Below are 26,987 nucleotides of genomic sequence, written 5' to 3'. Positions count from 1 at the left end.
CTTCAGTTATCAGACATTAGTGCTAACTTCAGTTTTCAGACATTAGTACCATACAAATTCTATTTTTACCTAAGAAATCCTCATAGAAACAAAACATTTTGGCATGCATGCTCGCATTACATGCTCTTTGCAATTTATTTTATTCTATAATAGCTTGTAGAAATATTTATAGTAGACCATGCACTAACCAGATCATTGACCTTACCTCTTCTAAGGCCAGCAGCATTAAACAACACATTCTGTGAGAGGAATCAAGGCATCTTAACAATCATCCAACAGCATTCCCATTGTACTCTCCTCCTAAATCAACCACTAAATGACAATGTTTAAGCCAGATAACAGTAGTATATAACCATAACTTATTTCCATAACGTAACTGGAAGCGTTCTCATTGGCACATATACATCTAATCCTTCCTGGATTATTTACCGTAATAATCAGACATTGCCAATTCTCAATATGTCTTCACAAGTGACTTGTAATTGATTGATGCTGGCATGAGTCTCAAAATACCATGAAAATCATCTGTTCGCTTCCAAATTTCAAGCTTTCTTGGGGAGGATGCTTTCAAATTGGCTGCCTGCCACACCCAGTTTCTGGGGTAGAGAAGCCAACTGGGGCTGCTGGAAAAAAGAAACAGGCATGGCTTTTCCTGCAGCTTCTCTGTCCCCTTCCCTTCTTCAAACAATGTTTATTTAAATGTCAGAACAAAACCACTACCAAAGACATCACAAATGGGGTGACCACCTTTCTTCCCTCCCATTTTACTGTTAAGACTCATCCACTCTCCTTTTTCTTTCCTTCAGCAAAATCTACCACACAAAATCAGTGATGGAAGTGGATGGGAGAAAATACTTAGGATCGAACTGAAACAAGCAAAGGACAAATGGAATTTAAAAGCAACTCTCTGACATGTAAATTTCTTTTACTAAATACTACCTTTAGAAATTTAAATTTACCCATTGTTCCACCAAAAGATAACACCACTCTAAGACAGGGATTTTAACATCCTAAAAGGTCTGCAGGTAAGTCTCCAATTAGAGATGAGAAAATATTTGTATAAGACCAAAAGACTGTAAGACTAAAAGATACATTACTAAAAGATTATTAAAGAAACCAAAGGACACAAAATGTAATTTTATCAATTACATAAAAATTAACTTCTAGAAGAAATTTCCCAAGCGGTTTCCAGATACAGGCAATACTTAGGGTCTAACAAAGTAACTGTTTATCAGGGGGGGAAAAAATCAAAATAAGGAGGTCATATACCACTCAAATCCTTTAAGAATCAGAGTACATACTTTAACTTCACTAAAAACAAAATTAGGAAGGGCGATTAAAAGAGGGAATTCAAAGCTGCTTCACCAATAACTTTAGTAAGCTCCTAACTCAATTCTTCCTCCCTCCATCAAATTTGCAATTCTGGAGAAAATTTGCTTTGCTCTGCATCAACAAGGAAAGAGAAAGGGTAGTGTAGCATTGGGATTTCCTGGACATAATCCAACCAATTCCTGTTTAGCTGCAGTGCTCTGAGAAAGTTCTTTATTGAATCTTGATTTGAAGACATCAAGAAATGGAAAGAGCCATGAACTTCCAGTATGCTCCTGCAAGGATTAGCCTGATAAGTAGGGAAGGGCAATTTATCAGCTTGCCAATACTGGGGTGAATTAAATGTGGCTAAGAGCAATTTCCAAAGAAACAAAAGGAGGTACTGCTTTACACAAGTCACATTGGGCTAGTTCTTGCTATAAAAGGCTGGAGGGGAGAGAAATCACAAGCATTGGGCAGAAGAGTTTGGACAAATGCATTGAAGAATCTGCCAAGAATACTTAAAAGAGGGAAACACACTGAAGTAGACCCAGAGTCACGAACAGTTGCAAGTGCTCTGGGAAGAGACTCTGCCTTAGACACCTGCTATCTGAGATAAGGTCCTGGGCTCAGCCAGTGTAATCATTCCGTGGTTTTATTTAGGTAGAAAGTCCAAAGGTAGTGCTTACTGAAGCCTAAAAGGCATCAAGTCCAAAAAGGAAAAAGGTATAACAGTGAATTTGTAAACTGAAAAGTAATTCTAAAAATAGTGTGTAGCTAGGACAGTTCAAAGAAGCTCTGAAGAGACCAAGAGAACTTACACATCATAAATTAGTGGTACTGTCTCTAGAGATGATATTGATGACATCACCATGGGAAAACATGTCTGTTGCCTGTATTTGGAGATGAATATTGATAAAATCAAAGATCCAAAATAAATGTCTTCAGGGTAGAAAAACATCAAGGTTAAAAGACTTTAAGAACTCAATCTCCTCTAATTATCCTAGGAAAGGCCACATGTATTACAAGACACTGAAGAATATTAAGAGGACCTGGAATTGTACATTTTACACACTAGACAGCAACCAACCCTACCTCTCAGAGGTCTCTAGGAGGAGTCTGTGCTTGGATTCTGGTCAGTATTTTATGTCTTTTGATAAGAACTCTCTTCTCACTCATGCTGATTCAGACCTCATTCTGCTGCCTGCTACCAAAATCTATCAATTCTCTGTCTTGTAGAAGAAAAAAATCTGAAAGGTTAGAACATTTCCAAGGTGAAAATGACAGGAGTTTTCCATCTATTAGCTTAAATCTAATCAAAACAACAATTCTTTCCACTGTCCTGTAGCCCACAGGTTTTCAAACAGCACCACTGGAAGATGACCAAGGACAGACCAATTTCACAGTCAGAAAAGCAATGACCACAGGAAGTCACTTAGAAGTCGTGCAGTTGCTCCTGTGTACAATACATTTTACTAAAACATAATTGAGAATTCCTGAATAAGCTATTATCCTATTTTTCTTTTCATTTTCTACTCAACAAAGCAACTGCAAAGGGGGAAAAATAAGAAAGGAGTCTGTATCTGCTATATTAGAGAGTGCATTTACATATGCACAAAGACATATCTGTGTAGAATCACGTGGCTCATCTCTGAGCTGTGTTCAGTTTGCATATTGTACTTTCTATGCTGAACATGAACTACTTTCTACCTATCTTAAATTGTAATTGATATTTGAAATGTATTTCAGATATTACTCAACATGAAAAAACTAGAAATTAACTAAAATAGAGCAAATAATATTGCTATGACTCCCCAGTCATTTCAGGTTCTTGGCATGGCATCCTGACATCTTTTGTGGTTTATACCATTGCATCAGAACTGAAAGCTACCATTACCATAAAAGCAAAACCAGTAAAGGTCATCTTGGCAATCAAATCATCACACTGCGGATCAAAATTGTGTGTGCTGTCTAGAATAGCTTAAGTGAATCCAATAGCTGCACTCCTTAAACTCATAATTCAGAGGTTCAAGTCCACTTACACTGACCACTTAGAAACTTTTGATATTTTCTATGAACTATAAAAAACACCAGAAAGGTTCTCACACAACCAGGGCCCCATCATTGGAGATGTGGTGTGAAGGATGTCAGCACTGCACAAAAGGATGATATTGTGATGAACATGTTTTGCCACACAAAGAGTGTTCCATTCCAAAAATCAGGCTAAAAAGACCAATAGCTTTTCAATTTTCTGCAGCAATGTGCAATGTTTTTAATTAAATATTTTATTATCAAGGAATTTTTTGAACCAACGCCCTGACCTAAAAACTGAGATTTAAAATTTACAATTTTTATAATTCCCAATTCATTGTAGCGTTTACCCTATTTAATCAAAACTAAAAGCAATAAGACATCAAGCTGTGGGAAACTTTAAAGCTATAACATTTCCTTACATAACATATTGTCTGGTAGGGAAAAAAGATCACTTTCCAAAATTTTATAAAGTGACAACTTCAGTGAGGTTTTTTTTTTTTAAGTCTTTGGTAGCATTTATCTGTAAAAAAAAAAAAAAAAAAAAAAAAAAAAAGAGCCAAATGTTTCGCTGTCAAACTGAAACTTAAGTGCTTGGGGCTTTTTTATTTATTTTGATCAAGCTGTGTTTATCTGGAGATTTAAAAACGTGTCTCTTTGAGATACACTGACAGACTACTGAAACCAGGAAGGTTGATGAGGTAACTTGTTTAAAAAAAAAAAGGAAAGAAAACACAAATTGGCAGCCAACCTAAGGAAACTCGCCTGACAGCTTGTCTGAATTTCTTCTGGATGTCTTGCCTATTTACAAGATTCAGTTTGATAAAGTAAGACCTTTGGAGCAAAGCTGTGCATTAGCAATGAACCACAGCAGGAACTCATCCTGAACCGCCGCTTACGAGGCTTGGTCCAAGAAAAAGAAACACTGGAAAAACGTCTAAAATCCTCAAGGTTTACACAATACTCAGGCTTTCACAGCACATTTTCTGTTCCCAGTTTGTTAGGTTTAGATTCCTGGGCCAGACTGCCCCATCCCCCATATCCAATGCCTTATGAAAGGCAGCACTCCCACTCATCTTCCATACAAATGTAAATTTGCTGCAGACAAGGCTGGAGGAAAGAGTTCATTCATCTACAGACCAACTGTTTCCATACTGTACCAGAGAAGGGACATGCAGAAGAGACACCAGCTTCCAGGCAGAACCTTGGCTCAAACTAACTTCAGAAAAGATTCTCCAATTAAATTTAATATCTATGGAAAATGTTGTATTCGCTATGCAAATTCATTTCCTGGAGTCGAACTGCCATTAGAACAGAATGGAAACCAGCTTCTCACGTGCTACATGTCAAATACAATGCCGTTTTTAAAAGAAATGTGTTTTTGATAGGTAGAAAAGTTTTTTTTCAATATAGCCTGTAAATTTAAACCTGAAGAAAATATTATTTTTGTTTACTAAACATTTGATAACATTACCAAAATCAAGTTTCTCTTACTTTAAGACAACCCTCAGCTTCAGATGTCAGGACTTAAACCTCAGCAATTAATAACTCCAATCAGAATGGCAATATCCAAAGCTCAAGGCCTCAATATCAACTTGTGTGTTTCCCAAATGAAGCTATTGACATTTACTGAAATGTTTATGGAAACAAAGCCTGTCATTTCAAGAATCCCACAGGAAAGACATTATAAATACAGTTAGCCAGAAGCTATTTTGCCCTAGAAACTGGCTCTGTAAAGCTACAAATTACAGATGCACCTCATATCTCATGCAAACACATGCTGATAAATACTCCCAAAACTTTACTACACACAAAAGGTTTCCTCCACTTTCCACACACCTGACTATCAGTGCCCTTCCTGCAGCCTCACAACAGCAGCAGTGGTTTGCATATACACACTTCCCTTTTCTGTACACTCCTCCCAAACTTCTGCTGCCAATTCTTACATCATCAATAAAGCCACATTTGACTTTGAAGTACAAGCAAGACATTTTTATAGGAAGATGGCACTTTTCAATTAAAGAGTTTTAAGGACAACAAATTGTAGAGGTATGAGGCTAAACCAAGCTGTATTTCACTGTATCTTCCTCCCACTTGTAACTGTAGGATATTTGTCATTATGAATACTCATTTCTTCAAAACAAACACTTGATGTGTCATGAGACAAGGAACCTCTTCTATTACACTGGTAAAACAGTTACAAATAATGATTCACACTCATTAGGAAAAAACCCATTAGGAAAAATGCCATGAAACTCAACAACTGCTTTTTCTTCAATTATTCTGCTCAGAGCAGATTCTATAGCACTGAATATATTTTTCCTACTTAATCTACATACAATTCACCTCAACATACCATGAATTTTACTTTGGTTTCCAGCTGACATTAAAGGGCTTTAACAAGACTCCAAAGGTTGTACCATTTTGCTAGCTTAAGACCAACATGATATACATTCTAACGTTGCCTTTGAAATAAATACTTGAAGATAAGCCAAAACATTTGGAATTAGAGGGCTTTATTCTCTCCTACTCTCCTTGTTTATACCTGACTAAGCTTACATAGATATCTAGGGAGACATTTCACAGCAGATTTTACTGATGGATTCTGACAGGTTTTTATTCTTCCACTTCTGGTCTTAGACAAAACTTTGCTATTGATTTCTCACAATTTTGTCATCTCCTTAAAGTGCTGGACAAGTTAAAAGCTTTTTTATAGATATCCTTTTTTTCTGACATTTATCCACTAAACTTGAACAAAAACTGAAAGAAAGATAAAAAGAATAAATTCATGCAGGATTTCAAAGATTTAAGGTACAATGGTAACTTTTTTTTTCAAATTCTCCCTTTTCTCCAGGATCTGGATCAGACCTCCCATTTTTTGAGTTCTCCTGGTTGGTTTTCTTTCATTTGAAAGCTATTTTTCATTTTAAAAAGAGTAGAGACATAATAGTAATTTGGCAATCTCTCAAACTTTTTTTGGTGTTTTTTAATAGAACCATTTACATTCAGTCAGGGGAGAAGAAACAAAAGACTGTAAAACTGTTGACTTAAAAGACTCAAAGAAGGAAACAGAGTCTTGAGAGACTCTCAAAGGAAAAGTGTGACAGTAATTATTTTAAAAGGCATCTGAAGACATGTCTCCTTCCATAAAAGTAGCAGATAAAAATGCTTGGATTTCAAATTAATAGGCATATATATATGTTTTGCATCTCCTGATAGAGTTACACTTTACTCCAAATTAAATTCAAATACAAAATTCTTACGTGTGACACAATACATGTCCAGCAGGAAATGTTTCAGACAAACAAATGCGCTTCATTGCAGCAGAAGTATCTACAATATAAAGTTCTTTAAAGCACTGCTGAGTTACTAATATAACATTGACCAAAACAGTCGAAATCATTTCTTCTTTGTTTAAAAAAAAAAAATCTGAGCTCACCAGAAAAAATTGAAATGTTATTTTCATGCATCATTTGAATTGTCACCTGGGTTTTCTGTCTCTAGAACTGACAGAGAATATCAATGTGTTAATTGAAACAAGCAGTATGTAATCCACAGGACATCTTTAGCATATGCTTCCTTCCAAGGCTGACAAGAGCTTTCTTGGATTTTTCAGCACTAGAGTCTGATGTTTCCATTTTCAAGCTAAAAATATGAACAAAAATCTTACACATTTACATAAATATGTATTTTCCCAGCAGTATCTTTCCACAGGAATCAGACACGCTGTATCAGTTTTGAGACCTCGAAAAATTAAATGTGAGTGTGGTAACATTGGCATCAAACTGTTGAAAGCCCCATCCTTAAAGCTGTATTTCTCTTCATAATTCAAAAGGCCCAGAAAAATAAATCCAATCAGAAACCTAGCTCCATGATAGAACATTCTTACTGATGAAGGAGAATGAGATAGTGGATGTAACAAGGCAAAGCTCAATACTCAAAGCTATCATAATTTAAAATTAGACATAATTATCCTTAACAAAACCAGGCACTGTGGAAAGGGGCTTTGGAACAGCTGCTCCTCTTCAATTTAAATGCTCATTTGTTTTACATTGACCTAGAAATCAGTATCCTCCTAACCAAAAGCCAATTAGATAATAGCCTGTCTTTCAAGCTTGTAGAATACTAATTTTTGTAATGTTGTTAGTAGTGAAAAGCAAAGAAATAAACTGCTGATGATGCCACAAGTATGCTCAGCTCAAATATGCACGACCAAAACATGAGGGTTCCCTTCCCTCCTTTCTGGAAGGTCAGATTTACATCCAGGGAAGACATCCATCACTTCCTGGTGCTGACCCTGCAGTGCAAGGACAACAACAGGACACTGCAAAGGCAACCACGTGAAAAGATCTTCAGTTTTCTGGAGTAGCATCCTGCCACTCCTTCCACAGCAAAAGCAATGTGCCAAACTGACAAGGAAGAATTTCAAAAGCTGCCCTTCCAGCCTTGCCCAGAGTCAGGTCATGAGCATCAATGTTTCTGGAAACAGAAGGATGCCAGATTCTTTCACAACTGCAATATAAGCAAGCTGCTTCTTGAGCAACAAGAATTAAAGATGACAAATTTCTTACAGATTTGAGTTTGGCTTTTTCTCTCTTGCTCCCTCCCATATTCCTGACAGAGGTAACTGGCTCTCCTATTTTACTTCCACCCAATTGGAGACAGCACCTCCCCCAGTAAATCCAGCACTGCCAAACCACAATAAACAACTGACTGTCACTGAGAGAATGTGAGGGGGTGTCTCCCACTCGCTTCCAATTCTCATAGTATTGCAATTACAGTTATTTTTGACATTTCTTATTCTTTTCAAGCCTGGATGAAATTGGCCAGCGGCTTGGAAGTTACCAGGAAAGAAGGAATAATTAGAGAAACTTTGATTCCTACTACTGTTCAGTGTTTCTGGCAGTCAAGATCATTCATACCATTACTTTCAATTTTGGTTAAAGCCCATGCCGAAAATACATTCATCTACAGAGCTGTTCCTGCTCTAAAGAGACAAAATGATGATGAATGCCAGATTGATTACACTTAAATATAAAGCCCTAACATTTCTTGGTCTTCTGAGACTTGGCAGCATCCCTAGAGAAAATTTTTTCCATGAAAGAAGGAGGGCCTTTTCTAAATGCATCCACAAAATAAGCTTCTCAGAAGGCTGGTATCAAAAGTAAGGCTGACAGGATCCAGCAAGAAACCAATTAACACAGGAAACCACATTAGAAAATAGAGAATTCAATTCTACCAAACCATTAGGTCTTCCTAGAAGAAACAAACACTGACAATCATCAGTTGTGATTAACAGTTCTGCGCTGCTGTTATTGCAAAAGGTGGATGTTTCAATATTGAAAGGAGCTTTCCAAAACTGCTGAAGTTGTGAAGTAAACAAGCCTATATTGACAGAATGATCTCATAGCAGAACACAAATCTCTACAGGCAAGGTGGAATTCAAGGCAAGAAGCTCTTTCCAGAATAGTTAATGAAGCTGAAGAAACCCTTGTCTCCCTAGGTTTCCTTCTGAAGTCACTGAAGTAGAAAGCAACTAAATGCAAGTGTGAGCTGCAATGGACAACAAAAGACAAACATGAAAACAGCAGCAGCATTCTAAATATACCTCCAAGTTATCAGACATCAGCATTATCAGTTGATTGTAGCGGTTTGCTCTGTCCTGTGCTTCTGAATTTCCCAAGCCAGCAGCTCCCTTTCCTTCTCAGTACTCCCTTCAAAGCTGCTTTTGCAACAGGAAGCAGAGGAAAAGCCAAAGTCCATTCCTACCCAGTCAAACAAGTAAGCAGATTATCGAGGAGGTTTCAGAGCAGCTAGGACAATGTCCAAGGCAAAATAATTATTTCAGTCCTGTATCAGCTTTTCCAAAGAACAAGTAGAAGCAGCATCATTGCATTAGTTATTGAGATTTTCATTGGAAAAAAAAAAAAAAAGGTAGCAAATAAATCACTGTGGCTTCTGAGAAGAGTTCTTAGGTGCTTGAGGATGGGAGAGGTAGAGATTGGGCTGTTTAAATTACTGTCTCTACTGATCAAGTAAACATGTAAACATCAGGCTCTGAATTGTTCAGAGCTTACAGCTTGACTGAAAACTACATTTCTAAAGAAAATGTGTCTCTATGAAACAGCAAAACTTTCTGGGTTAAGAACCTGCCAATCAATTGAATTTTTAAAAGTAGCTGTCGGAAGAATTGCTAGGGAATATGACCCTTCTATGTCAAAAGAACAGCCATGCATATAACATTAGATATGAGGAAGAAATTATTCACTATCAGGGTGGGGAGGCACTGGCACAGGTTGCTCTGAGAAGTTGTGCATGTCACATCTCTGGAAGAGTTCAAGGCCTGGTTGGATGAAGCTTTGAGTAACCTGGCCTAGTGGAAGGGTGTCCCTGCCCATGGCAGAGGGTTGGAACAAAATGGTCTGTAAGGTCCCTTCCAACACAAACCATTCTATGATTTGAATGGGTGACCTAGAAATAAATATAAAGCCAATGACGACAGATGTATTCTAACAGCAGAGTATAAACAGTGAGGTCAACACTGTCAGGGTGATCTGAATGACATACTGTGTTAATGCAACCCAATGATAAATTACACTTGTAACAATTAGGATTTAGGCAACTACAGCATGAAGGGAACATCTGCAATTCTAACACTATGAATCTCTCCTGGATCCCTTTTTTCAATTACTGGTACTCAGTTTGCCATTTTCCAGTCCTCAGACTATTTTAAGCAATTGGTAATACAGCACAAACCATAGTTCACACATTTAGTTTTTTAATTATTTTAAACCTGTGTCATTATCTCCTTTTACTCACTGAATTAACAACCTACTTTGGTCTGTTCCTCACCATTCTGCTTTCCTTTTAACCATTCTTAATTCTTATTCATAGGTAGGATGGAGGAACACTGCATTCCTCTGCTTTGAAGGAGTGGTCCTTAATTCAGTTCTGTGAAGACTATGAAGATGCAGGTCTCTTCACTGATGTTCCTTGTTCTTCAAGCTTCTAAGTCAGTTCATCTTTTTGAAACTCAAAGCAGGTTGTTTTTTTACTGTTTTTAGCTTTGCTTTCTATTGCTATTTCAGCTCTTAGGAGGTTTTTTTTTACTTACCTTTCGAGCCAGAACTGAGCACTGCTAAGGACAAAATGTTACTCCTTCTCCCCTGGGATCTTTGCTGGAGCTTGATGCATCTTATGAAACCATCACTGAACATGTAAAGTCTGCTCTCATCATGTCCCAGCATGGCATGTCCCCACTCTACACAGAATTGTAGTGTAAAGTGAATTCTCCCACTAACATTTTGTTCCAGGGTGTCCAACCCTCCTCAGCACACTGCAGTCAGCATCTCCTGCCACACAGTGGGTAATACAGGCCCCTCAATTAATACATCTTAATTAGACCCAAGTTTCTAGGCTTGGTGGTCTGTGCTTTGCCTGTTTCAAAAGAGAGCAGGGTCTTTAAACATGCAGCTCCACCCAGCCACAATCCCACCCTCCATAAACTTTCCTGTGCAGTTTGAGGACATGAAATTGGACACAGAACTGCATGTAAATGAGACAGGCAGTCCTCAGCATAGTCATGACAGAATTTGAGCGTTTTATGGGATTAATTATCTGTAAAACATACAGTATGTTTTACAAACTTATGGGCAGTGAACATTATTAAATGCTTTCCACTACTCTGTACTGGGGGATTCAACACAGAACAGAATCTTATAACAAAAAGCATAAGCTCAGTAATGTAGCTTAGGTGAAATGGAGTTAAATCAACTTTATCCTTTTTATGTAACACAAAATGGAGTTCAAACAACCTTTCATTGCTTGCTCCAGAATGTGAAATTGTGGTTGCCTACTTCTGAACACCCGAACTATTGGGGAAGTTTCCTAATGTGCAAGGAAAAATGGAGCTGACCACTACAAACAGTTGTCCATGACTGTTCTCAGATGAAGATTGCACACAATGGAGGCAAAGCTTGATGATAAAATCCTTGTTGATAATGGGACAAAAAGAAATCCAATAGCAGATGGAAGGGCATGCATCACTAATGTACTCCACTGAAAAAGCTAGGCACCATCATACCTTTCTCTTGGAATTATTGCCATTTATAGTAAGCCAGGGGGAAGGGCAGCTCACCTTTTGCTTATGGAAGAATCGAGAAATTCAGCAATTAGAACTGTAAGGGATATCTATCACTTCATTGCAGACCCAAGTTTAATGGCCAAGCACCTTTAAACATTTTTTAATCCATTCTTGACACTTTCCCAGGGAAGTTAATAACACAGATTTGTCTGACAATAAACCACATAGAACAGAGTCTCCCAAGGGTATCAACCATTCTCATTTATATAAACATTTGCAGCCATTTTCTTTTTAAATGTCATATACATATATGTATGTATGTATGTATTTATATACATATATGTGAGTGCATGTATGTATGTATAACTATATATAAATATGTATATCTATATATATAAACAGATTTCTAAATCATCTTTACCATAAAAAAGTAAGAAGATAAGCAAGCCATTCAATTTTTCAGAGTGCTTTCTTGGAATTAAGTTGGTACATAAATCAACTGGTTAGTTTGTAGGTATTACCCGACATTCATACATGTTCATATCAGGTCTGATTTTCTTTTCACTCTGCCTTTTATAATTCAACTATTTCTCAGTCAGCAATATTTTAAACACAATATGTAAATTATATTGAGAAAGTAAACATGTCAGCAGTAATTGTAGAGAAAATAAAAGATGTCACTGTCAAAAATACCACTTTAAACAGCTGCCTGTTTAATCAGGATTGATGCTGATACCTAATCAATATAATCTGGCAATGCTGACACAGCCCTTTTCCTCTCAATTCAGATAGTTCTGCATGTTTGCTGTATTACACATTGTTCCTCTTTCCTTTCAAACATCTAATCATTTATCTTGCCAAACTTTCCTTTCATTAGTCTATTTCAATCTAACAAGATTCAAGAATTAACTTTGATAAGAAACTTATGCATTTGAAATTAGCAATACTCTACATTTTACTTTATTTTTAAAAGAAAATATTTGATAGATGAATTTTAAGACAAAACATCAGAACCTTACCTAAAACCAAACAAATGGTTATTGGTAGATTTAATAATACCCACAAACTTGACTTTTATGTTGCCTACTGTCATTTGAGCAGTCTCAAAGAGCTTGTGGATCAAAAGCCCACGACACAGAACACTGTTCATTTGGTAAGGAGATACTACAGAAATAAAGGTAGAAAAGGGAAGTGCAAATTTCGAGCAGCTGTAAATCTGCAATACAAGATACAACTCTACAGTGTTCACACTTCCCAGACCAGGAACCCATAGCCCAAAGAACTGACAGTGGGAAGGGATTAAGGAAGTCACAGTAGAAGTATACATGTGCATAAAGCAGCCCAAATTCACAATTAGCCAGAACTTTCTGGCTATCATCAAGTAACTGAATTTTACTGTGGGGAGGTTTTTATCTGGGGATAGGGAAAGCCATGGAGAAAAATAAATACTTCTGGAAGAACACAGGAGGGAAAGGAGAGCTTAGGAACATTGATCAGGCAGGAGAGGTCTTTAAAAGGGTCTAGCTCAGACTGGAGACAGCCCAGTATGCAGACTGCTCTAAGGTTAGCAGCACTGATGAAATGTAAGCAGGAATGAACATTCTGACCTTTGTTTCCAACCCTGGATTCCTGACACTGTGATAAGGAGTCTATATATTTTCCTTGACAACAGCTCATCCATTAAATTACTTCAATTGCCAATATTTAGAAAATTTAAGATGCAGATTTACCAGAAGTACCTCTGCAGGCTTAACTACCTGAAACAAAAACATCACACTGTACCTACTGAGGAGGCTTTGTGTGAGAGATTTAGTGCATGCACTGTAACTTTGTGTAAACAATTCACAGCAGAATTCTCTGTGTTAAAGGTATGCAAATGCTTGTTGCTAATTTGAGCAAAGACAAATACAGAAACCATGTTAGACCTGAAGTTTCATGTTTTATTTAAACTCCAAGGCAGAGAATTTTAATTCAAAGTTTCACATAATAATTTGTTTTCATGGACAAATTATGAACCCTGCCATAAGAGTTCATCATATAACTACTTTAAGTGTCACTATACTGTATGACCACATTAAAATAATGAGGTTTGAACATTGCTGTCTTCAATTAGAGCTTTGTGGCTTTGAGCACTTAAAGAATAAATGCTGCCATTAACCTAGACCTTACCCCTCAAATATGCACCAAATATATTAAAAATGTTACTGAATCATGAGGTCATTGTGAAAATATAAATCTCAGTGGATTCCATCACAAAGCAAAATCTTGAGGATTTTAATAGGATATTATTTAAGGTATAAAATTAAAATCTCTCATTAAGTTATCTCAACAGCTCATTTAATTTATCAGGCTCAAAAAATATTTTAAAGGTTTTTTAGGTTAATTACATTTCACATCCTTTTATGACAGATCTGAAACCCTGCACATCTTTCAATCCTCTTTTATAAACATTCCCCTTTGCCAAATAGCTGAGAGTTCACACTGACATATTTTTGCATACTCACACTACAGTCTCAACATGACAGTATTTTATATTCATGATGAACACAGAATCTTGGCTTTTTTAATGGAAACTTGGTCGCTGCAATAAATAACAAAAGCAGAAGCCCCTCAGTCAGTAAGGCACCCTCTTAGCAAATTTCGCACTATTTGTACTTAGTTGGCCACAACTGCTTTCAGTGTAAATAATTCTGATCAATCCAAAATGCCACAATAAAGGAATTCTTCTCAACTATTCCTACAATAAGCTACAATTTGAAAAAGAAAATAAATAAATGGCACCTGGCCATTATTTGTCCTAGTTCCTGTTCACAAAGGACGAACTAGAGATATTGACTCTAAATCAAGCTTGGTAATATAGTGGTTATTCTGACTTTATACTTCATGTTCTCATAGCACAAGGACTCAGTAGTTTCCACCAAGGAAGAGTCTGAAACTCACTGTTAATGTGGAAATGCTTGGGTTAGCAATAATAACCTATCAAGGGCAGGTAAGAGATCATGGTATGTCTTGGCTCTTGAACAACTGACTTGAAAATCTAAATATGAACACAACCAGAAATAAGAAAATTATACTGACACACTATATCCAGTGACTGCAGCAAGAAATTATTCCACAGCACTGTTCATTTGAGCTCCAAACATCTGCTAAACATTAATAAACTGAGGTTTACAGAAAGTCTGCGAGACGTGCTTTACTTTCAGTTCTTCAGGTGACCAAGGCACTGAACCTCTCTGTACCTGAGCTTATCAAAGTTCAGATATCAGAATTGTTGCATAAGTCCCAGGTTTGTGTTTCACTTACAAGGCTACCCTTATCTCTGCCAAGAGATTTCACCTCTCCCACCCTGGTAATCTCAAGGCAATAAGGATTTTAGATTAACTCGTAGGAAATATTCTGAGCTGCAGCTCTTCAGAGGTGATGCACACAAACCTCCGCATTCCCACTGGCCTGAAAGTGGTAAAATAAACAATCACTGTGTCTCTGGGGCTGAAAAAGGATTGCTGGAAAGACACACTGCATGGCTTGGATAAACCAAAGTGACACAGTGCAGGAAAACAGACCAAACAAAAAGTGGCAGCCAAACATGGAGGATTATGCCACTAATTACAGAGCATGTCCAAAGCTTTTGCTTAGTCAAAATGCTACAGGGGATTCTTATAAATGTCCTAAGGTTCAAAACAGTTTGCATTTCTGAAAGAAAGCAGCTTGAAACTTCAGCAAACAAACTATTTCATGTTTTAAGACCAATCCTCCTGTTATCATATCCTAGGAAACTATTTCAAGAAGTATCACCAGACACAGAAGGCAGCCATATTAAAATACTAAATGCAGACATCTCACAGTGGCATTCTATGGAAATATCTGAAAAAAAAAAAAAAAAAAAAAAAAAAAAAAAAAAAAACCAGCAAATTTTCAACTACTTTAAATTAAAACACAGAACTTTTATTGTCAATATCAGTATGTGTTTATAGAGAGGTCATTAAGAACCACAGAACAACACTCAAGGAACAAAGCCTCACTCTTCAACAGTGTGTGTTCAAGACAGTCTGAATAACTGTATTGTAAGTTCCCCATAGCTCCCCAAGCAAAAAAAGCTAATTTTCCATGCACACTACAGCAGTTTCTCACTTTACACCTACAATAGCGCTGCTGTCAGGAAGAGAAGTGACTGCATGTGCCAAAAATCAATTCAACATATTCACAGACAAAAAAAAAATAACATGAGCATCTGAAGATAATGAGAACTGCAATCATTCAAACTGACAGTCTAGTGCCTAACAATTATCACAAGGCAAGTTTTATGAATTCATATTTCCTACAATGACAAGCCTCAGGTTACACAGAAGGGCGTTCACATTTTCTTTCAAATATGAAAATCTCCTTTAAGCCAATGAGTCCACTCCAAAATGGAATTCACTCAGCTGCAGTGAGTAAAAAGATGCTGACTGTGTTTTAAATAATATGCTGAAGTTTCTTCAGAGCAAGATGCTGACTGTGCTTAAGTAATATGCACTATTTAGAAATATAACTTTAGTATGGAATTTCTCACAGTAATTTTCTGTTCTTTACATTAATTATTCAGAATGAAGTTACTTAATGAAAAACCAATCAGAACTATCAGTTTTGGATGCAAATGTCCTGAATCTATCACAAAAACACACAGAGTCATAGCACACGATTTTTGGTTTCCTACCAGAGACACCTTAAAAGCTGTGACAAAGGTAAGTCCCTGCAAACACTGAACACTGCCAAATGTCTACAACCTGCTCCATACTTCTTCCTCGGGCCCTGTCCAAATTCCAAAATTGATAATGTACCCAAAGATTCACCAACAGACTCTGCAGTGTATGTCCATGCAAATATCAAATTAGTATGCATAAACTTAGACTTCACACATGGTCTTAATTTGGAAATCCACTTAATTCCTATGTCAAGTTATTGCAACTGCCAATTTAAAATGCAATTTTCATGCCTTCATAAAGTAATAAATTCCCTTCATTCATGCAACCATAGTTCCTGCTGTCTTTTCCTTTTCTACCAACATAAAAATATTAAATCCTACTGGTACAGTCAAGTATTGAACATTCTCTACTCCCTGAAATAATTTATGGCCTTCATCACCTATGACTTTCATAATTATTCTTACACCAAACTATTTTCCTCTGTATTGAGGGACATTTAAATAGTCAACATGTTACCACCTAAAATGCAAACTAAAAGTAACATTACCTATGACAAAACATGTTGGGAAAAGAGCACCTGTGTGTTTTAGAAGACACAAAATAAACTAAGTTTTCCCATCAGATTCAAATTCCTTCTTCTGTAATAAGTACCCAGGCAATCAGCAGAAGGTAGCATGATACACAAGTGGCACTAATGGCTTGTCCCTGAACTAGTGCTGTATTTTTTCAATAAAAAGAGATTATATCCAATTCTTTTGTGAGGAGGTGGAGTTCTAAGCTCTATGCACTCACCTCACTGCCAGCACACATAATGAGCAGAGAAAGGTGGAGAGTGTGGTGGGAGAGATGTTGTACCTTGCCAAGTAATGTTTAATTTGTGACTCAGAGACCTGGTGTCTGCCAGCAACTGCAAACCTGTTCCTTCCCAGCCCTCATCCCTGTGAGTTTAACAACCACTACCCAGGTGCCTGCATAAAGCAGAGATCCTAAATAATAAACAGCAAATCCATTAAAGCGCTGGGGACAAAGCAGCAGGCGTAGAGATAGAATTTCCCTTTATAACTAGGAGGGGGTTTGAAGCTGGAACTTCTAGTTCCACTGCACTTCACCAGGCCTTTTGAATTATTAATTCCCGTACTGAAGTGACAAACAAGACGGAATTAAGGTGTCCTTTAGCAGCGGGAAAGCACCGCTGTCCCGGAGCCACGGGAACATTCCCGCTGGGAAATGCAGCTCGGGGCTGCCCGGGGCTGCAGCGCCACCACCAGGCCCGAGGCCGAAGCGCAACTCACGCAGCTGCCACACAAAAATTCCGAATTTCACTTATAGAATCGGCTACAAATCATTATTTTTTTTTTTTTTTTTAAATCTCGTTTTATTCGTAAATGCCCCAACCATCATCTCTCTGTTACCAGAAAAAGGATGCTGCAAACCACAGCACGGCATTACAAAGCCAGTCCATACTCCAGCCAAAAGAAAAAGGCCAATTATTAATGAGTGATTCCTGTGGGACACGATCCCAGAAAGAACATTCCCCTGCTGGAAAGTCACTGATGATTGCGGGGATCTCTAACACCGTTTGACAAAAACTCATTTGGATGAGTTTTTTCACGATTCCTGTCCCCAGCCCCTGGCACACCAGCAGATGGCAACCCAGCTCCACAGACCCCTCCACAGGCTTCACTAAAGCACAGCCCTTGGATTCCACTCACACCCAATTCAAAGGGAATTACCTACCTTGTAATAATCTCACTCACTAACTCAAATCTAGCAAATGAGCCACTCTTCCTCATAGCCAGGAACAACACAAATTTTAATTTTCTTTTTAATAAACAGAATCCTTCACAGGGGAAATATGCTATTAGGGGAAGTTTATATATTAGGTACAATTGATTCTATTCCTATACTGATTCTATATTCATATATGTAATATCAGATTTTTTTTAAAAAAAGGAGCATAAATTTAGAAAATAAAAGGCCAATATTATCTCCTACATCTAAAAAGCACATCCCAGCTTGGAGACCACAAAGTATCAATGCCACAGTGTGAGGTCTGTCTGTTACCAGACTCCCAGTTCACGCTGGGCCAAGGCCCCAGCATCACAAGGATGACCCATTCTCCCCATTCCACTCACTATTGCCTAATCCACACAGCTTTGGGGAACTGAACGTTCACAATAAATCAGGCTGAGTGTTGTTCAACAGAGGAGGTTCTTCAGTTGAGAGTTGTTTCAAATCTTTGCAGTTGAGCTTTTCCACCCTCCAGATCATTATTCAAAATCCAAGAGGCTTGGGTTTTTAACCATTTCTTCTAGAACAAGATGAGGGAAAGAAGAACTCTCTGGCTCTGTGTACAACCACAATGAATATGCAGTTACTTGCTTCAACTTTCACTTTGTGTGAAAGTAAATGTAAAACCTTATGTCATTTGAAATTATCCTGTGATGATGAGACTGACCCTACAATGAAATCTTAAAAGTCTGGCATCAGAAGATTAACAGAGCACCAACTGCTTAGTCAGCAGCCTTCATCTCTGAAGAAGACAAGAAGTGGTTCTGACCACATCCCGTGTGGTACAGAATGTAAGGAAGAAAGTTTACACTAAACAGAACTGCAACCACTGGGCTGAAATCCTCAACCTCATTTCCAAAAATTATGTCCAGTTTTCCAGTTCAAGGAGTACCATAAGTTTCAGTTCAGTACTGGGAGCACTTCAGAAAATCAGAGTTTGTAAGTATTTAAAAAAAAAATTTCAAAATCTCTTTCACAAACATGTCTAAGGCTTCTTGAAAATGTTTTGCTATCGCCACAGTTGGCAGAAGGAACATGCATAGTTTCTTATTCCTGGAACATCTCAAACTTTTCCAGGCATTAGATGATGAGCAATGCATATAAGACATAGTCCTAATTAATGGGTTGCACATTATCAGATGTTTCTTTCACAAAACTCTGCAGAAAGTGCTTGAGATGCTTTCTGTGAGGGGCCACGACATGGGACACACACACTAAATCTCTCCATAAATAAAGAAGCATATTCAGCATTAGTGTAGTGCTCTAGTTAAGCATCCTGTCCTCAATAAATATGAGGGGAATGTCACCCCTTGCCCACCAATAAATGCTCAGCTATGGAATATTAGCACCTTATGGCATCACTCCTGGCAGTTTCACTCACACTGTGTTTTGTCAAAATTAACAGCTGGAAGAAGGACACTCCCAATCTACCTCTACAACAATCACAACCATCTCTTCACAAAGTCATTTTCCTTTCTAAAATTTAGAAACCCTGATGTTCTTTATGCCTTCCTAACAGAATGCATCCAACATTACTGATCTTTTGCATCATCAGTGACAGGACTCAAGGGAACAGGAGGAAGCTGAGTCAGGAGAGGTTTGGTGGGATATCAGAAGTTTTTCACCAGAGGGTGGTTGAGCACTGGAACAGGCTCTCCAGGGAAAAAGTTACAGCACCAAGGCTGTCTGAATTTGAGAAGTGTTTGGAGAACACTCTCAGGCACATGGGGTGATTTGGGGTGTCCTGCACAGGGCCAGGGGCTGGGCTCAATGATCCCTGTGGGTCCCTGTCCAATTCAGCATATTCTAGGATTCTATGACCTCCCCTAAAAAACACAGTTCAAGGTCTAACTCTTTTTATGACAGGGTAAGATCTCAGATAAAGCCCCAAAACTAAGTCATAAGAAATTTTCCATACAATTACTCTTCTGTTCCTTAAGCATGCACTCTATACACATTCCCTGCATCCATTTTTTTTAGTGTATTTGGGTCTTGACAGCAGGAAATACCACTGAGATGCCCATGATGATGCTTTATGTGTTTTCCTCTGATTACTTCCTCAGCTGTCTTAGGGATTTAAAAGTCTTAAATAGGATACTCCTCACCAGAATTCAATCTCTTAGGATGAGAGCCATGAGCTTTGTCTTAAGGTAGATGATGAGCTGAAGGTCATCCTCTGAAATCCTCACATATATTTAGAAGGCACACAGATCAGACCAACACCTTTCATTCCACAATGACAGCACTCAGTATTCGCTCTGCCCTGGCTTATTTCTCAAGTCAAGGACCTAGTGGCAACTGCTGTGCAGGCACATTAATCCAGATTATCACACATGTACGAGCTGAAAGATTCTGCCCAACAATAAACTGTGTTTATGTAGTTTAACAAGTTAGAATTTGATGTATTCCCAGTTCTGGAGTAATTGCTGATAAGTAGCCTAACTACCAGGCTTGTTTCAGAAGCTGAAAACTAATTTCTGTAGGTTTGCGATTGTTAACTTATCTTTTTGCCTTGCAAATATTTTTAAAGAGGAAAAGAATGCAATTTAAGCACAGTAAACAATCTGTGTATATAGGATTAATAGTGGTTAGAAAGCAAAAAAAAAAACACATTACTGAACACCACAAAGCAATTTAGCAAAGGAAAATCTTCTGATACCTGCAGAGCCAGTAAGAGGGAGCAGAAACAATGCACACAGCTTTCCTGGCTTCCCTAAATCACACTCCACTTCTCTCTAGCAATGCAACTACTGTATTATAACAAATAATAGAAGAATTAAATGCTCTAGCAGTCAAGGCTGGCATATTAAAATGACACTCTGCATTACTGAACTTACTCATCTCTTAATAGAGCTATTCTTCAAAGGAGATTAATTATACTGGCAAGAGACCTTTTGCTATTCTAATTTGTGAAACGTATTTCAATACCACAAGCATATTAAAACAGCTGCAAACATGTAACTGGCACCAAGATCCCAGGACTCACTGCATTTAATTAGGTGTTCATCTTGTGATGTTCTTTAGTCACTGCTTTTGAAACCCACTTCACATAAAAATTTGTAATGTCTAGGCTTAATAAACCGCAACTGTAATGAACATAGAGCCCATCACAGAATATACAGAGAGAGAAAATAACCATATCGTTCAAAACCTAAACACCATCACAGAGGGACAAAAACTGGATTTAGAGATGAATTTCTCTGCCTTAGGAAACAGAGAATTTTAAATTATTTTAAAATAACTCATTGGCATTGTGTTTCATATTAGAACATTTGACAGACAGCACAAACACTGCCATGACAAACTGAAAACACAGTGTATAAAATGAGTAATATGCAGAATTGTAACATGCAAACATCTGCAGCTCATTGAGCTGCACACAGCTGTTAAGCAACAACCTAGTACTCCAAATTAAATACCTGAGAATTAGTACTTTGTTTTAAAGCACAGTTATTTTCATTAACCTAAGTTATGAAGCTTCAAGACATTTATCTGCCTCTAGAGAACAGGCCTGTGTTTTAACATATTACTTTTTCTAATCTGTGTCAGATAAATACTTATAGCCAAGTTCATGTGAGCATCTTCCCTTTCTGTTATCATTGAATTTAGAACCACTGGTGAGAGCACAGATTTAAGACAAACACTGAACAGGCACCAAATTAAGATGCAACACAATTAAATCAAATCAGAAGAATTTCAGTATAATAACATGTCTGAAAATGTCAAGACTACAATTACAATTACATTGTGAAATCAAAATTAGTTGTAACACAAACATGTGGCTTTTTGAACCTTAAATATTTAAATTTCCTTTCATAACCTGGTGGTGCCAAACTGTCTAGGAACCCCCAAAAAATTCTCAGAGCTTTATCCAAGGTACACCCTTTTACTTATTGGGTCATTGCTTCTCAACAGTCTTACAAGATAATATAAATTTACCCACTTACTTGCAGCACTTTAAGTAGCACACACCAAAATTCCTCACTTGAGTAAACCTTGTTATACAAGTAACTCTGTAGATGTTCAGCAAAAAAGAAATAGCTTTGGCTTTAATCTACTATTTACCAACAATTCATGCTGCATATATGCCTTCTAATAAGTAACTGTCTTTTCCTACCCTAGCATTTTTCTTCTCCTCACATATCACTGATTTTAGATTTTTAGAGCTAATAAGGAAAACTTACAAACAAAATATGTGTTCCTTTTTGTATGCAATTCAGACTCGACTGTAGCCACCTGAGAGTGTGTCCCCATAGAGAACACACTTTTCTTAGAAAATGTTAATTTAGCAGACGCAACATTCCTCAAAAATATTTTACCAAAGGTTTTTTACCGAAACCTTTTGACAGAAACCACGAAAAAGAGCATATGTCAGCTCCAGCTCTTCAATTCCCTGGACAGTTATCCCTTTCAGATTCATTCCCCTAGCTGAAAGTGGCAGAGGTAGATATTCAGAAAGCTGCTTCCCAATTAAATTTGTTTGAAATGGTTGGGTTCCCATGCTTACATCTCCTGGACTTCAATGATATTTCTTCCAGCCATCAGGCAACTGAAGTAGTGTTGAGAAGGAATGTCCCCAGAAAGAAATTCTTCTTCAACACACATCTTTTCCTGCTTTCTGTCTAGCAGGATGAATATATTCTCTTCCTAGTTCACCCTGTGGCCTAGAAAGTCCCACAGGAACAAAATGCTGCTTTCACTGAGCAGGAGCAGGGAAACAAGGTGAAAACTAAAGCACAGGATCACATCACTTTTTATAGCACCACGAGTATTCCCAGACTCACTCACCAAACCAGCAGTAAGTGAAGGAGCAGATTGTCCTAGAGACTGATTTCTCATGCGGACCAGGTTGGAGGTATCTCCAGGAGGCTGCCATATCGTCTGGCCCACTCCACTGTGGACACTGTTTGATAAGGGAAGTAGCTGTTTTCCTTTAAAAATAAAATCAAAATATCATCAGCTTGTTTTTAAAAAGGTCTGCAAGTTCAAAGTACAAAGCTGAGAACAAATACTGCATGTGGAGTAAAAGCATTTAATATAAAAAGCAATTTCAAGATTTTGGTAGGTTACAACTTGTGAGAGCACCTTACCATGAAATTCATTATGTTTGATAACTAACAATTTCCAAAAAATCTACTTTACATTATGAGATAACGGGGAAATCCAAAAACCTTGTAAAAATAGATTGCTATCACTTTACAAATTTCCATATCCTATTCAACTTAAAAAGGAAGCAATGTTTGCTGCCCTGAAAGAAGGCAAAATCCCTTTAGTATCATTTTTTACTCTTTTGAAAATGAATTCCTAATTGTAAAATATTGTCTCCTCTAAATAGGTCAGCCTTCTAGACATCCCCACCTTCTCCTAACACTGGAACACTGAGCACTGCATTTCATGCAGCTGTAACATAAAATAGTGTGTGTTTAAATATTGTCTTGTTTGAACCATGGATGGATATTTTTTGTTCAATACGTATTTTCTAGTCAATGCAACAGTCATTTTTGAAAAATGTCAAGCAGTAAATTTCTGCAGTGAGAAAGAACCGAAGTCAAAGTAGGTCATATTTTGACTCCACAGAGCTTGACAGCTTCCTTTTATGTACAATGTCATCCACAAAGAAAAAAGAGAAGAAAGATATTTCTGTGGTTAAAAACACATAAGTGAAGAAGTCTGTGAATCTGGGTTCAGTTATTAGCTTCCAGATGACTTTCTCTGTAAGTTTGGTCAGTCAACCCCTGTACTTCAATTTCCCCACTGCAAAATGGAAGTGGATCATGCCTCTTTTCTTTAAAATTAGGACTATGGGACTAAATAGCACACCCCCTTCCAAGCATAGTAAAGATTCTTGCATTCAATGGATTAGTTTTAGTACACACTCAGGAATCACAGGGGACTTCTATTGCAATAAGAAACAGGAAGGCTACACCTTTAATCACATATATGCTGCAGAAAATGACTTGTTCTCTCAGAGGCAGAAAGCTGCTTACAAATTCAACTGCACCTTAGAACTAGACGTGAATTATCACATTCAATCCATAACAGTGGCTGCAATATTTGGAAGACTGTCACATAATGTGACCAGCCATGATGCTGAGGGGAGGATGGGGAGTGGAAGTGGTGGGGTTTTTTTCTTTTAACTTGTTAACATTAATTTTCTTTGATAGTTACAAGCAATGGGCCAAGTACACACCAACAGAATGAGTCAAAGTGTATGAGAGATGAGCAGGCTCCACTTTGTCAAGCAAACAGAGACACAACATATTAGTACCCCCTTCCTGGTCCCACTCAAGCTGCTTACAGCTATGGACATAATTTTCATGACCTGATCATTTTCAAGATAATGTATAAATACAACTCATCTCATCTGCAGAGACCTAAAACTACAGAAATGTACATTGCTGCATTTACCACTGTACAGCACTAACAAAGATATCCTATAATAGCAAGTAAAACAATAGAATTATCTTGCAGTCTAAAATACCCATGCTTAAGGATGGGTATTTAAGTCTCTATAAGATATAGTTAAAATATCTCCTTTTAGTTCCACAAAATCTGAATCCAGGAGGACAGAATTCCATCAAGAGTCAAATCTCAAACAGTTTGCATGCACAGTCATCTAGACTCTTCAAACTTATTTGATTCCGTGACAACTAAAGCCTTTCCCTGTCATGCCTCAAGTTCTACACACATTCCAAACACCCACACTGAAAATATACATCTAAAGCCATAAATTTTCTCTATCCAGTTGAGTCAGACTCATCTTGTTAGGACTCTTTACTCCTTCTTGAATCAGGTATAGTAGATTGTAAAGTAATTAAGTTGAACCAACAGATCCTGGAGAATACAGAATTTTTTGTTCTGAAATTACAATCACCAAACAGAATTTTATTTTTTTTTTGAAGAGAACACACCTTCCAGTTTTCCTGCTTCGTTCTATTTACTTTGCTTTCTTCTACTCAAGGAAAAAAAAAAGCTACAGTACTAACTTGGGCCATTGCAGTCAGTCAACAGCTGGGTAGTTCATAAAGTTCTGTTCTCCTCCAGTGATTAACCTACCTTGGGGAACAAACTTGCATGCACACAAAACATTGTGAATGCTTCAATTTTTCAGAAACTATCCACTTACTACAAATAAAACACTAAGCCAAGGCCAAAATAAGACATACATACTTTACTGCTTATTTAATTCTATTACACCTAACACCTCAGACATGAAAATATTTATCTTCCTCTGATAAGAGTTCTTATCTTTAAGTGGTGATTTATCTTCTCTGAAAAGACGAGTGACCAGGACTGGATGTATTTTCACAATCACGTAAATCAAGCCCACACCGATGCCAAAAAAAGGTGGTTTCACCTTCTTCCTCTTTCCCTCCCACCTGAGAATTTTCAACTCTTCCAGTTCTTGCACTAACATGCAAATAGGCAAACGGCCTAATGAGGGAGGAAATGGGCTGCAACTTCACCCTACAGAACAACAGTGGCATCCGTGCATATCAGCTCTTTCACTCCAGACTGATCACACAGCTCTCTGTGCCCTATTCCAGCACCACAGACTCTGGTATCGATTTTAAACAGTTGTGAAACCATCCCCTTGCCCACTAACAAAGTCTTTGAAAAAAAAGAAAGTTACTGAATTTGGTCCATTTTTTGGGTAATTCTTTGCCTATGCTTCTATTCTTCTTCATGGTTCTACAGCTGAACAATTAAATTCAATTACAAGGCTGAATATTACGTTCACAAGAACAAACAAATTTTACACAAACTGAAAAAAACGTCAAGTTAGTAAGCGAGATTTTTACTTTGAATAAGGATTGCCTACAGTGTTTCTGAAGCCAAAAAGTAATTAAATAGTAATTCAAACATGATATAAAAAGTCAGCTTCCTAGTAAGAAACAAAATGGCAAAGTGAGTAAGCTTACATTCAACGCTGATGTTAAAAGAGGTCAGAATACACCAATGTGTCACCTGAAGTTCCACAACTCCCTTCCTTAACTTTGCATATTAAATCTTAGCTTTCAACTTTTCACTCTGGGCAATATATAAAATTTCTCTCTAAATCCAGGCTTTTTTAGTCTTTTCTACTGATATTTCTTTTTGCATCTTTCTCTTACATAAAATTTTGTATGCCCTGCCGACAGGAGGTCACCTTACCAGTATCTTTTATTATGACTGTTATGCCAACAGTGCTGCATCTTTAATACTGACAAAGTGTCATATTGTCTTTACAAAATGGCATACCTGACAAAGAACTTGCCAAGCTACCTCTTCGTAGCTTGCAGTCATCTTGACTTAGCTGACGGTGGAGCTTGGTTTTCCCAGCAGATGAAAAGATGTCAGGATTGCTGAGCTTCCTGCAACGCAGCGGCGTGGACTCTGTTATCATCTCCTGGAGGAAGAAACACATGCAGAACTTTGTTAATGACAGCCAAGTATCCCCTGTCTGAAACACACAATGTCAAAGCATAAGGTGACTGTTTTGAAAAATACAAAAAAACACACCTCACCGCAAAAAAAGAAAAAAAAAATCAACAAAACAACAACATTTAACATTGTAAATCCCCCTCTTTGGTACCCCATAGCTGCACAGAAAGCACATCACAAGGTCCCTGTCAACTCTGGTCCTTGAACAACACTGCTGCAAGAAAACCCATTAATAATAGTCAGGAAAAGGCAATTATGCTACAGCAGTTCTTTTCTCTTACAGTATTTAGGAGAAAATGCTAGTGAAAAAACAGGCTTAGCTTCGATTGAAGCTATTTCCTGCAAAAACAAAAGTACTTTCTCCAGTCTTCTTCAATCTTTATTCCATCCAGCCTATGAGTAATATACCTATAAAGAAACTGTTGCAATGTCTATTGCAACCCAAAACTCCTATTATAAGTTATAACTCTACGACAACCATATGCATAACTAAATAATAACTAGGATAAGGATCAGCCTTTGTGTCATGTCTTTGTTATTACTACAAACAAAATTAGACACGTATGTGTCAGAAACACTCCCACACATGTGAATTCCTTTCACAGCATACAGCAAAATTTCAGTCAAAATTGAGTAGGCAGAGCAGTGTCAAGCACAACCACACT

The 26,987-nt window shown here is 37.5% G+C and overlaps 1 protein-coding gene across 7 annotated transcripts in view; it reads right to left on the bottom strand.

Moving 5' to 3' along the window:
- The window catches only part of MAST2 (microtubule associated serine/threonine kinase 2), a 167,328-nt gene extending 141,016 nt beyond the window's left edge, over positions 1–26,312 (bottom strand). For 3 of the 7 annotated variants that reach the window (XM_019007671.2, XM_033516480.1, XM_033516479.1), the window contains exons 1-2: positions 26,140–26,312; positions 22,687–22,829 (exon numbers count right to left, since the gene is read on the bottom strand). In XM_019007671.2, coding sequence (XP_018863216.2) covers positions 22,687–22,829; positions 26,140–26,305 — 309 coding nt within the window. In that variant the 5' untranslated portion in view covers positions 26,306–26,312. Of the gene's footprint in view, positions 1–8,947; positions 9,189–22,686; positions 22,830–26,139 lie in introns of those variants that run through there. The other 4 variants (XM_015636245.2, XM_015636247.2, XM_015636251.3 and 1 more) reach the window with 2 other exon arrangements.
- Positions 26,313–26,987: the final 675 nt, after the last annotated feature.

This window comes from Parus major, chromosome 8 (assembly GCF_001522545.3).
Source record: "Parus major isolate Abel chromosome 8, Parus_major1.1, whole genome shotgun sequence".
Classification (NCBI taxonomy): domain Eukaryota; kingdom Metazoa; phylum Chordata; class Aves; order Passeriformes; family Paridae; genus Parus; species Parus major.
Note: the sequence above shows the minus strand (reverse complement) of the source record. Positions and strands in the feature narration are given on the sequence as shown.